Source organism: Populus alba, chromosome 17 (genome assembly GCF_005239225.2).
Source record: "Populus alba chromosome 17, ASM523922v2, whole genome shotgun sequence".
Taxonomy (NCBI): domain Eukaryota; kingdom Viridiplantae; phylum Streptophyta; class Magnoliopsida; order Malpighiales; family Salicaceae; genus Populus; species Populus alba.
The window spans coordinates 3,619,900-3,633,330 of NC_133300.1; the positions used below are offsets into that span (position 1 = coordinate 3,619,900).

The following is a 13,431-nucleotide window of genomic DNA, read 5'->3' on the forward strand; positions in this document are numbered from 1 at the left end:
TGATTAAAAAAAATCACTTTCAGCCACATTATCTAACATATATTTAGAGAAATGGTCAAATGATTAAAAAAAAAAAAAGGTATGCTCTTTCTCTTTGGTTTTCTTAGTTAGAACTTCAAAGGTGAATATTCAAAGAATATAATAATATCCTATAGTAATCCCTTTCACTATAAAAAAATGATTTTTGTTTCTTCTAAAGTTTCAACATTATTCGGAGACTTTGACCAATTAATTTGTTGAATATATTTGCTATTTATATAGTTATTTTGGGTATAACTTAAAAAAAAATTAAGAAAAAAAATTCTTTTATTAAGAGTTAATACATGTAGATTGTTTGTATAAAATCTAATTGAAAATACCTTAATTTTGATGTGCCTTGACCATACCAATGATTTTATCATACATTATTTTCCTTGACACCATGGCATGATTATCCATTCATATGAAATATCAACAGCTGGACTTTCAGTTTGACTTTTTTTTTTTTTTTTTTTTAAAAAAAAAGTCTCTTCTGCTCTATCATTTTCAAGATATAAATGTTAAGGACTCGAGGATGTGTGATTTCAACCTAATAATGCAGAAGACTCCCTGATGATTGAGCAATAAGTTCGGCAGGAGAGTTTTTATTTTAATAAGAGATGCTAATTATAGACCAATCTTTAATAGATTAATCAATAATCCAACAATTTCACACGTTAATCCAACCCACCTTGAATTACTTAAATTATAAAGTCAAATAAAAATCTTGTTAGTCTAAAAATCCAGCCAATCAATAATAATTTGCATAGCTGTTAAATTCAATTTGAATATTGATTCCAGGAAAGCCCGAGTTATAGATAAGTTAACTTATTATTTTTTAAAAATTAATTATTTAATTTTTTTAAAATTAAAATAAATATCATTTTATTTTTTTAAAAAGCTAATGAATTATTTTTAGGTTAACTAGATTGCAAATTAATCCGGATCACTCACGATCAACTCTTTTTTTTATTTATAAAACTAGGCTAGAGTCAGGTTTTGTCGCTTAAATAATACATTTTATAAATAAAATAATTTACATGAAAAAATAAATTATGTTATTTATATTTTTATTTATTTATTATGCTACTTTTTAAATGGGAGAATCAATTAAGTTATAACTTCACTATTCTTTGCAATGTTAGTAATATGTTTATTTCCTTTTCAATTGTATTACAAAATTGCTTTTATTTTTTATTTTTTTATTTTTTTTTCAAATGTTATGTATCTCTACCCTTTAATTCAAATTTTTTTGAATTTGCCAACAAGATTTTGGACAATATTGCATTATATTACTCACTACTAAAAAAAAATAAAAAAAATTCAAAACTCAGAAATTTCCGAAAATATCAAAACCCATAATGGTAATTGGGAAGTAATCATAAAATCTGTTGCAAGATTACCATAATTAATCACAATCACTTCATAATTACACAAGGGGCATATTAGTCCTTAAACTTATCCACCACATCCACCTTTCTTCCATACACTATAAAAATGAAAACTCCATTTCTTCTTTCTTAATAAAAACTCCTTCTTTATTTCTCTTCCAAACCATAAAAGAAAAAAGAAAAAAGAAAAAAAATTCTCCACCCCTTTGAATTCCGTACACACACCCTCTCTCCAGTGATTTTCATTGTCAATAGAGCTCCCTTCAGTCAAGAACACACTCTGTTTATAGATATAGACAACAAGATTCAAACTTTTTTATTTATTTTGTGCTGATAGTTAGAGAATAAATTTTGGAAAGAGATTGTTTTTCAATGGCAAACCCATCCGGGACACATAATCAAGAAGGCAATCAGGGTCCTTCTTCATTCAATGGAAGCAATCCAAATAATGGTAATTTGGGTCAAGACCCTTCTTCTGGCTCATCTTTGAAGCATAATCCTGGTATATCAAATGATTGGACTGGTGAAGAACAGGAAATTCTTGAAGAAGGGTTGGCTAAGTAAGTTTTTTTGTTTTTTGAGGCTGTTGTTGGTTTTTATTGGAGGGTTTTTTGAAATTCATGTTTTTGATCATCTTTTTTGGTTTGAATATTGGTTTCTTAGGAAACTAATTGAATTTTGAGGAGTTGATGAGTCTCGTCTCGTCTTGTTTTTTCCTTTTCTTTTTTGGTTTCTGTGGCATTTTTTTCGTTTATTATTGGATAAATTATAGTTTGATAAATTGCAGCTTGAGTTCAAACTTGAATTATTTGAGGTGATTGTAGAGTTTGTTGAGTTATGTTATTGGTGAACTGTTAGAGGTCACTAACAATTCTGAAACAGTTACATGTTGCACAGCCAGACTAACATGAGTTTTTATCAAATTATGAACATGGGTTGCTACTAAGGAATTTGTTGAAATGTATTTTTTTCTCAAAATTAAAGCGCTCCTACTCAAATCGTCAATGAATTTGTTGTAGGTAATCTATCACTTTCGTTTCCAAACCAAATTTAGCTATTTAGCTAATTTTCACATTAGGAATCTTACATGTCTCCGCGAGGTAGTAAGTTGCAGTATTAAACAGCATAGTGTGTTTATATCATATTTTGAAGTGAAACTTATTAACCAAAATCCTTGTTTTTCCCTCACCCCCCTCTTTGCTGTCTCGAATACAATAACTAAAATTTGGGTTTAATTGTTGGTGCCTTACCAATGAGAACTTGCCTATAGTGTCACTGTCCTTGATGTGTGAAACGATATCCTTATTCAATATTTGTTTTATCTTACCAAGTGAAAACATTTCCATCTTGGATCAAATAACAAATAATTTAGATCCTTTTAGCTGAATGCTTGAAATTTCTGGATTTGATTATGATTGGCCAAATTATATTGAAATCATATAATCTGTTTGGAGTTGTAGATGGTTTTAAATATTAAATTAGTGTTCTGTTATTCTCAAAAGTTCACTGGTGTAAGTGTCTTTGTTGAGTATTACTTCTTCTTAGATACCTATTGTGCTACAAAAAGAAAGTTGTATTAAAAAGATTATTACGGGAACCAAAGCCTCACGAAATGAGCTCTTTTTGAGCAATCATGAACTACTTTCTTTTCTCAATAAGTCATTGAATCTTGTATTTTTGCTCTTGATTTTCAGTCAAACGTCAGTAAATTACTGGAAAAAAAGAAGAAAAGAAAATGGCTACTGAAATTCAATTTCTCTATCCAAGTACTGGTTCACAATTAATTAATCTAAAATATGGTTTTCCTTATGTCTCACAGATTTGCAATGGAAACAAATGTAGTACGTTATGCAAAGATAGCTTTGCAGCTACCAAACAAGACAGTCCGAGATGTTGCTATGCGTTGCAGATGGATGACTGTAGTTCTCTTAGTTCTAGCTTCATGAAGCCTTTGTTAAATTCTCAGCATCTTTGTTTGCTAGACTGCCAAAACTTGCATATCCTGTAGTTAAATAAATATCAACCCATGGAGGATTTATATTTTGAACGGTGCAAGCCTGCTTTGCAAAAGAGACAGCTTGGTGGTTCCTTTTGAAGTTTTACATCATTTGTTACTCTATATCTGATTATCTGTTGGTTGCGAGTCAAATCTACTAATTGATTTGTTTCTTTATCCAGAAAAAGGAAAATAGCAAGCGAAGGAAGGAAGATAATCTAGTACGGAAAAGCAAAGATAAAAAGGTATGGTATCTTTTATTTTGTCGCGAATCTCATCTGTGGGAGTTGCACTAATTTTTAGTTGAAAATTATGTTACAGCCTGTTGAATTCTCACACATTCAACTGTGGATTTAGATGCATTAGTTTCCTCCGTACTGTTTATATATTGTGTAAATTGATTGTGGTTTACTTAATTTAGTTGTCCTGGATCTCGAACTGAAGTTTTACTTCTCAGGTCATAGTTGTGTCACATGTAAGGTGTTAAAAACCCACCTGTGGGTATGGGTCATAGTTTTTTCAATCTAATCTGCGATAATTTCTCACGCAGACATGTCCATTGTCAAGTCGCAAAATTTATTAGACAGGCAACACATTCAGGCTAGTAATGATAAATCTGATAAGGATTGGCGTAAGAGCTGGAAAATATTATGTGTTATCAACTCAAACCTGTTCAATGGAAAATATGCTTTGGACTGCCTAAATTTTCATTTAATTGGCATAACTAAATTTCTAATGTGGTGAAACTGGTGATTGTCTAACAATTCGCTGTTAATGATTTCAAGGACAATTCCTTTTCGGATACATTAATTCATGGCATCACATGGTACATTAATAATACACGTGTAGTGAGAATCTTTGAAAGTGATAGTGGTTTCACGGAATGAACGATGCTTAGGTTATATATTCTGCTTTCTTTTTCTCAGGAAAGACATAATGAGCCTTCTGCAAAGACTTCTAACTTCATGGCTACCCGCCCCAATGTTACTCCATTTGCAACTCCAATGATGCCACTGGACAGTGACGAAGGAATCTCGTATGATGGTGAGGTTCTATCCTTCACAAAACCTTTGTGTATTCCAAACAGTTTTGGAAACATTTTCTTTTCCTTTTCTTTTCTGCAACTTTATCTGCTATCAATATTTTTTCAAGTTGCTGGCTTTTGACCAAGTTTTAGTTGATAGTGGCTTCCAAATTAATGGTGAAATTTTTACTGCTTATGATGTGTTTATTATGAGGGTAAAGGGGGTGAAATATGTTCGGTAAAATTTATGGGAGAGGGGGGTGTTTTAAGAGGAAGAATTTTTTGAGGGGGAAACTTCTGTTTTTATGGCTTTTCTCTTTCTTTTATGAATTTATCACACATTTTTTATCTTTTCCTTCCACCTCACATTTGGTGCCTTCAAAATATATATTATTTTATATTTTTTTTACTTATATTTAACTTCAAATTTGATTTGACTTGCATCGGTATCCACTCACACTTATAAATCTTTGAATTCCTAGCAAATATTCCTAACTGATTCTACACCCCCTTAAATTTTACCCCCTTTAATGTTTCAGTTCCAAAATTTTAACAACATAGGAAACACAATCTTAGATCTAATATTAGATACTAGCATTTGAATGAGCTGTTATCTTAAAAATGTCAAGCATTCACGTTAGATGTTATGTTTTATATGCTTATCTTTTCCTTGCAGTTTCTTGGCACATGTTTGACTGCAGCAATTTTGTAGACTCTAGAATCAATTGTGCTACACATGTGATTGCCGTATTTATTTTTCATCCTTGAAAGTATTGGTCAGGCAGTAGGTACTCATATTAAGTTATTCAAAAACAGTAATTTCTGATTGCATTGCTAAGATGTGAATGTTGGTAGTATGATCAAGTTTTAGTTTCCCCATAAAAAATGAAGCTTTTATGTGGATGTGGAGTTTTTCTCATATTAAGTTATTAAAAAACAGTAATGCTACCTTAAAGACTACCTTAAACAAATATTGTCCACAAGGAGGGTTCAGTTGTATTGTTTAATGGAAATAGAATTTACTGGATGGGTGAATGGAATAGCTACTCTCAAGTGTTCAGATCCTTATTAGTAACTTTCTTTTAATTAGGTAATAACAAAGATGTCTTAAGTTCTGATGGACCAAGAAAGATAACCTGGTTGCTTCGGCTTTAGAAATTTTTCATGCGTGTATGTTGCATGCTAGTGCATAGGTTGAGCAGAGACAAAACAAATGGTAAGTAGAACGACGTAGAAATGCCATTTTGAGTAAGAACTTGGCATGTGATTCTAGTTGAGTTCATAAATGGAGATAATCCAGCCTCTGGTATTGCCTGACACTGAGCAACTTATGTGAGGAAAACATTTAAAGGATGTAATACCTAAGTGCCATTAATGGGCTTAAGAAGAAGAAAGAGGAGAATGTTGAGATGGGTCATTGTTGACTTTTATTATGCCAATGAACAGCTTTTCTTGGTTGTGTTGCTTGATAATTGAGATTTTCCTGCATTTATGATAGTACAGTAAGATTTAAGTTTAATGGGATGGTGAATTAGAATTCGGAAAGGATTTGCGACAAAGCCTTAGTTTTCCAGGAATCTTTTGATAGTTGTGTTAATTTGTAATATCTTTTACTGTGTTGCTATTGTCATGTGTCATTAAAGAGCTATTATTTGCCACTTGCAGTAATTGGTGGAGTTACAGGAGAGCTTCTTAATCAAAATGCACAGACCCTCCATCAAATTTCTGCAAACCTTGCAAGTTATCAGGTGAATACTTCTGTCATGATCTCATTATTTCACACTATTTTTTTTCTGAATTTAGAGTTCGCAAAGCATTTATTGAGAGTGATCCAGGGCCCTTTGAACACACCCTTTTCACATCTATGATTACAGATGATTGCAATTTTTTATTTAATTGTAATAACTCGATGCATGAAACACATGGTTTGAATGGGTTTGACTTAACTAAAATATCTCGATGTGTTATTTGCTTCAGTCTCTCTCACACTCTCTTCCCCACTTATGTGTTATGTGAATAACATTCCTTAATGTTTGCAAGTGATATTTTTTACGAGAGCCCCTTTTTGCAAGTCACACTTTGTGCATCTTGGTGGCTGTCAACTGAAATTGCTGTTAATTTATCCTTGACTTTTCAGATACAAGAAAACCTCAGTCTTCTCCGCCAAACTCGTGACAACATCTGCAAAGTTATGAATGAGTATGTTTTTGGTTCTTCTTAGCTTTTTCTATTAAGTAGATTTTATGATGGCTTAATGCTGTATATTTCTTCTTTCTCGCTGCATGTTTACATATATGCATTCATTAGCTATTTGTTTTCTCAGTAGATTTCTTTTATAAAAGATGCAAGCAGCATTCATTCTTGTATGTCTCTGTGTTTATGATTTCCATCATGTGATTGACATATAAATACACTCTGAACTGCACATCTGGTTTAAGACTGTTCTTACACTGTAGAGAGGCTTTGCATGTAAGGGGGATGCAGGCCACGCCTCACTAGAGGGGGCTTAGGCTTACCAATGCCTAATATGCGAATTTCTATTAATCATACTATACTCAAACTTTTAAAAGCACACTCAATAATGAAGCTCCCATGATTTTGCAAATATTGAAGTTAAACACCAATGACCTTTGATCTAAATTTCAAGCCATGTCTGGAGGCCTATGATCCTGTATCTAAAAAAGGAAAGAAATTGAGGGTGGGGGTGGGCATGTATGGAGTAAAACCAGTTGCTGCCTACCGAAGTTTGGACCCAATTTATTGGTTTCAAATCAAGCTTCGGTTCAGGTATCTCCGATCCAAGCTCAGTCCAAGCAGTGTGATACTCAGCTTGGTTTTGTTACAGCTGTGGGGGTTTACAAAAACACTTTTAACAACACCTGTTTGATGTACTGATCTTAGACATTGTTTGATGCTCTATTGAGTCTCCTATCAAAGCAACTGAAACTTCGATTACAGATTGGATTAAAGGTGTTAGGTTGGAGTCTGAGACAGATTTAGTCTTGGGTCGAAGAATTAATTTTTCAGGAATTTGTTCTGCTGTGCTCATGCTCCATTGAGTCTTCAGTTGTGCTGGATGGCGTCTCTTTTCTTAGGATGAAAGGAATTTGTTTCTCTTTTTCTTTCTTCTTTTTCCCAGATAGAATTCATTTTATTGGTTACTTGCAGGATGGATGATGTGCCAGAACTCATGAAGCAGATGCCACCACTTCCAGTCAAGTTGAATGATGATCTAGCAGACACCATCCTTCTGCCTCCAAACCTTCCCAGGCAATAATTATCTTCAGTCAGTTCTCAAGATGCGATCAAACCTTCTAATGCAAGCATCAATCTGCCTGTAGAAATAACTGCCGCCAAGCTGACCATCATTTTCCAATGGGAAATCCGCCCCTAGCTCAGCATGCTGTTAACTGTATAATGGCTTTTAGTTCTTTCTTTCTTTTAACTTTTACCCTCATTATAGTTTTTCTTCAATGTAGTTTGTGCCTTGGGTTTTGCGTAGAAACTTAGGGAATTAGTAATAATAATAATAATGATTAGTGCTTGATGAAAAAAAATTGTGTTTTATTTTTTGTAATCTTTTGATCAGTGTTGTGCCAAGTAAATATGAAGGTAATTACCTTTTGAGATGAGACAACTTCAGGGAAGTTTGTGGAGTTTGGTGTGCTTTTTTTAGATAAGCTTTTGTCACAAGGGAAAGACCCTTCCATCTGTTTTATTTATTTTTTCAACTTTGGGCTTCATGGATTTAGCTATCCCTGTTGTTATCATAGCATGGTTGTCCAACCAGTTCTGGAATCTGACCCACCTGTTGGTTGCTGGGTTAATTTGGATTTATCATTTTTGTTTAAACCAACATGGATTTAATTTTCTTTTAAAATTTCATGGTTTTAACTTAGCTGAGGTTGGATAGAGTTTAGTCGGATTAATTAGGTTACAAGTCAAACCATCAAGTTAATCAGGTCATGGATTTAGCTAGCTATCCCTCCTTGTTATTACAGCATAGTTGTCAAAATTGGTCCGAGATTTAACCTGTTAAAAGACTAGGTCACTGGGTCAATCTATAAATTGTTGGGTTAATTTAGATTTATTATTTTTGTTTAAAACAATATGGTTTTAATTTTTTTTTTTTAAATTCTATGGTTTTTACTTAATCAAGTTTGGATAGAGTTTAGTTGGATCAATTAGATCACAAATCAAACCATCACATTAATTAGATCATGGATTTAGCTATCCCTACTTCTTGTTATTATAGCATAGTTGTCGAAAGTGGTTTGGGATCTAACCTGTCAAAGGGCTAGATTAGTGAGTCAATCTATAGATTGCTAGGTTAACTTGGATTTATTATTTTTGTTCAAAACGATGTAGTTTTAATTTTTCTTTTAAATTTTATGGTTTTAACTTAGCCAAGTTTGGATTGAGTTTGGTTAAGTTAACTAGGTTACAAGTCAAACTATTAGATATAATTTAATTTAATTAGGTCAATATTGAAATTAATTCAAATTAAAATCTTATTAGGTAAGGTTTCAGGTTGACTTTATCAATTATAATTATAAATTATTTGGCCAAACCTTGAGTCACATCTTCATACCCTAGCTGGGAGGTTTTCACTAATTTTGGCACAAAAGCAAAGAAATCTAGATAAAAAAAAAAAAAAAAAGTCTACAGTTTCCCATTCAAATTATCTTACTTCCAAAACCCTAAGCCTCAGGGTTCATCAAACCGGTGCAAGAAATTCTTGCCAAACAAAGCTATGCATGTCAATGATGTCATTGGGTATGCAAGAGCAACAGCCGTTTGATTTGAAAGAGAACTAACAAACATTTGACTTTCACTTGCTCTGCTATTTTTCCTCTCATTGTCTCTTTTATAAAATCATTAATCACTAAAGATTTGAAGTTTCTATCGTCTCTAGAAAGAGACCTTCAACTTGTCCTCTCCGTCTCTGGAAAGCAGCCAACGTGCTAGCTATTCTGCTGTTCTATCCGCCCGTGATCTGAGATTGACTGAACTGGTTTCTTGGACTATTTCTGGGCTAGATTGCCAAACACTACTTTGCTTACAGATTAATCCAGAAGAAGAGAAATTCCTTCTTCTTTTAATGCCTAGAAAATCATATATATAGCATATAGTCTCAAGATTTCAGCTTTTTGTATGAGTTGAACAGTAATATATATATATATATATATATATATATATAATATATATATATATATATATATATATAAGCATAAAGCAATCTTGTCCAAATATTTGGCGATTCTGTCCTGGTTATTGTTTTAAGTAAGCTGTACCGTATTTAGGATTCTTTTAGTATCATTATGGTTTTATTGTATTTCTCTTATATGTTAGCTTTGGTTTCTTTGTTTCATCATATGGCCGGATAATTTTTTTCTTTAACCCAAAAAAAAAAAAAGAAGTTTGAATGTTGAAACTAGGTAAAAAAAAAATGATATAAAATACATGGTCATTACAACATGTAATGTAATTAAAGCTTAGCCAACTTATAATATCTTGCTAAATTCATAGTCCAAATAATGATATTCAAATAATCCAATAAAAAAATAAAAAGGATTATAAGACTTTTTTTTTTTTTCAAATCTGTGAATCGATTTATTAGATTCGAAGCACCTAATATAAAAACATTCATGAAGTCTAATTTCTTAATCAATCAAATATTGAAGGATAAAATTGAAAAATAAATTTTAATTAAACAAAAAAGATTTTAAAGAATAGAAATTAAAAGAATGAGGATAAAAATTAAAATACAAAATAAATTTTATATTTAATTGCAGGATGAAATTGAAAAAAAAATCAATTTAGTAAAATGATATTTTTTTTAAAAACAGAATTAGGATAAAAATTGACTTAAAAAATAAAACATTGTTGTAATTAAAGGGGAAAGTTAAAAAGAATAATAACTTTTACAAAAGGATAAAAAAAACAATTAGAAATCAAAACAATGAGGACCAAATTTTTTTTAAAAAAAATAATAATATTATCAATTTGAATTAAAAGATGAAATTTAAAACTACTAAAACTTTTACAAAAAAGCTAATGATAGAAAATAGAAATCTAAAGAATAAAGACCACATTGGAAAAATATAATATTTGGTAAATTGAGATGGAAGGATGAGATTGAAATCAAAAAAAACTTTTACAAAAGGTTCAAGATAAAAAAAACATTAGAAATCAAAAGAATAAAGAGAAAAATTGAAATGCTAACAACCAAGAGGGTTGAGCCGTAATTTTTTAGGGAGAGAGAGAAGAAGGAAAAAGAAGAAGAAAGGCTCATTAACTCTAAATCAGATCACCAACAAAGACACGTCCCATACTAATAGGAAGAGGACATGGTGACGCTTTCAATAACATGACATAAGGGTATTTTTGGACATTGAGAGGTGTTACAAGCGCCACTCGAAGGGCGTTGATACCTCCCACGCATGCCCACCATTTTTTGTTTAGCCAAATATGAAATTACCTTGCGCTGATTTTGTAATTATAAAAAAACTATTGTGAAAAGTCGAAAACACCCCTTGACATTTTGCTTAATTTTTTTTTTATTTTAAAGGTATTTTTTTAGTTTCAATGTGTATTTTAATTGTTTATTTTTTTTTTATATTTATGTAAATACTAAAGTTCTCCTCGTCTGAAATTATAATAGAAAAAAAAATCACTGTGAAAATGTAAAAAATATGCATTGACACCAAATTTAATTTGTTTTGCTTTCAAGGATATTTGAATTATTTTAATGTATAATTAAAATAAAAAATATACTTATTCGTTCTATTTGGTGATAACAATAAACTATGCAAAAAAAAAAAAAAAACTTCAATGCTATTAGATTGTGTTTTTTTTTTAATAAGTTTTTTAAGTATAAAAGTAAAAACACTAGAAAGAATAAATCTACAGCTACAATACTTTCCAAGAGATTTTAGTTCTTTTTAATATATTTCATAGCGTACACCACCTCTAGGTTCTCCCTCTCTCCTCCTCTCTCTCTCTCCTCTATATATATATATATATATATATATATAAAGACACTTGAAGTTACTTAAGAAGTAAGAGTCCCCTTACCAACTCTACCTTTCCAAATCGTGTACATGCATATCCTCCATTGGTGTCTACAATTGTTTTTCAAAAGTATTATTAGCTCAATCTTTTGTCCCTTTTACTCTTAATATATTAAAATGTTGATATGCATAAAGTTATTCGAATAACATCAAAACTTAGTTTCTTTGTTTGTTTGCTTTTTTTTTTTTTTTTCTAAAAAAGTTATAAAGATATGTTTTAATTTTTTTAAATTAAATTAAATTTTAACCGAGCTAATCAACATATAAGTGAAATCGTTCGAGTTACTTGAGTTTTGATAGAGTTAGTTTTTACTTTATTTTCATTGAAACCTAGCCTAGACTAAATTTCATATAAACTTGTATAGCAGCATAAAATTTAATAAGATTGAAAAAAATTTAGCTTTTATATTATTATTTTATTTTGAAATCATTACCATAGGATATATAAAAAAATTCACATAAATATATTATTATGATTCTGAATGATTTATCTAAAATTTATTTAATAAAAGATCTAATCTTAAAACATAAAAACTAATCCAATAATACTATTAATATTAACATAACAATAAAGAGAGACTACGTCTCCTCTTTTACTAACATTCCTTAGCATAGATGCAATCAATACAAAAATAGCTAACAGTTTCCATTAAGAAACGGTGGATGTCATCATTAACGTAAAGTAACAAACTAGGACAATCTTATACTACAACTTTTGTATCTATTAGGCACTTTAATACCATATGAATTTGAGTAGAGTGGGGTGGTTCGACGATTTTAAAAATCTGGACTGGCTTATCATATCAATTCAGGACCTGATTGACCTGAAATTTGATTAACTCGGAATTAAGATCAATTCGGGTTAAAAAACAAATAATAAAAAAAAACATAATTAATCCTAATTAAAAACTAGATTGATCAACTGACCTAGTTAATTTGGTCACAATTTCGTCCCTAACTCGTTAATTTTTTTTTTTTAATTTGTGTTATTTTGATTTTGAATTTTTTTACTTTAAAACTCATGACCAAGAACCTTTCCCAAATTAAATTTTACAAAAAATATATGGGTGGTCTAAACCCATATCAGAAGAGTGGCTCTAGAGTTTGCCCATTTTCTTGAATTCTTTGTGGTCAATTCAAGCCAAGAAAAAAAATATAATTATAGTATCTTTTTTCCTTTTTACCATACATACTTATAAATCCTTTCTTTTATTCGTTGTATCTTTTTGACCTCTCCTTCGTCGACAAATAAAGTAGAAAAAAAAAAAATTAGGGTTCCTTTCTCATTTATTGAGCAAAGACAACATGGATGCTGCTTGTCTTTTAATATAGTTTTAGTTAGATTCATCCACACCTTACATAAAATAAACAAGGTACAAATCAAATGGTGACTATGGTCACGACCAAAGAGCCAAAATGGGTTCTTAACTTGACCACAATGCAAGAGTTTGGTCTTTTTTTGACTTCCTGAGAGAGAGACATGTTTCCTTCACATTTCACATTTGATCGAATTAACCCCTCTACTTTATATTTATCAAACAAGCCCTTCTGCTTCAAATTAAAGAGTATTTGACAGCTCCCATCAAATTATCCTCAACATTTTTCAATCACGTATAATCTTTAGTCAGTGTAAGAGCTTGATAAAAGGAATCACATCATCATTATTTGCAAGTAAAAGGGTTGATTTGTTGTGATATGAAAAAAAAAGGACTCAATTTGACTAGCACAAAAAATACAAGGACCATAAGAAATCCTTAACCACATTCTCATTATGTAGCCACCTCCATTGTCATGCAGTCCCATCTACAAATAGCACCGTTTGGGTGTGTACAGGACCGAATAAGGTTGACAAAAAAAAAAGCTTGGAAGGAGTTGGTGCAATTTAATGAGTGGATTAAGTTGAAAAATAACCAAACTTCCTCCACTCAA

At 31.0% G+C, this 13,431-nt stretch overlaps 1 protein-coding gene across 1 annotated transcript; it reads left to right on the forward strand.

Moving 5' to 3' along the window:
* The first annotated feature begins 1,540 nt into the window (after positions 1 to 1,540).
* On the forward strand, positions 1,541 to 8,006 carry LOC118057028 (uncharacterized). Its single transcript, XM_035069478.2, has 7 exons — positions 1,541 to 1,969; positions 3,229 to 3,328; positions 3,588 to 3,650; positions 4,332 to 4,449; positions 6,095 to 6,177; positions 6,567 to 6,628; positions 7,598 to 8,006. Exons 1-7 carry the CDS (start codon positions 1,782 to 1,784, stop codon positions 7,704 to 7,706), a joined length of 723 nt encoding a protein of 240 aa, XP_034925369.1. The 5' UTR covers positions 1,541 to 1,781; the 3' UTR covers positions 7,707 to 8,006.
* The last annotated feature ends 5,425 nt before the right edge of the window (positions 8,007 to 13,431 follow it).

Excerpts from the sequence above, each read along its gene's own strand:
- LOC118057028 (XM_035069478.2), top strand. The coding sequence starts at position 1,782 with ATGGCAAACCCATCCGGGACACATAATCAAGAAGGCAATCAGGGTCCT. Across the intron at positions 1,970-3,228 it reads CTTGAAGAAGGGTTGGCTAA|ATTTGCAATGGAAACAAATG; the intron begins GTAAGTTTTTTT and ends TATGTCTCACAG. Across the intron at positions 4,450-6,094 it reads CGAAGGAATCTCGTATGATG|TAATTGGTGGAGTTACAGGA; the intron begins GTGAGGTTCTAT and ends TGCCACTTGCAG.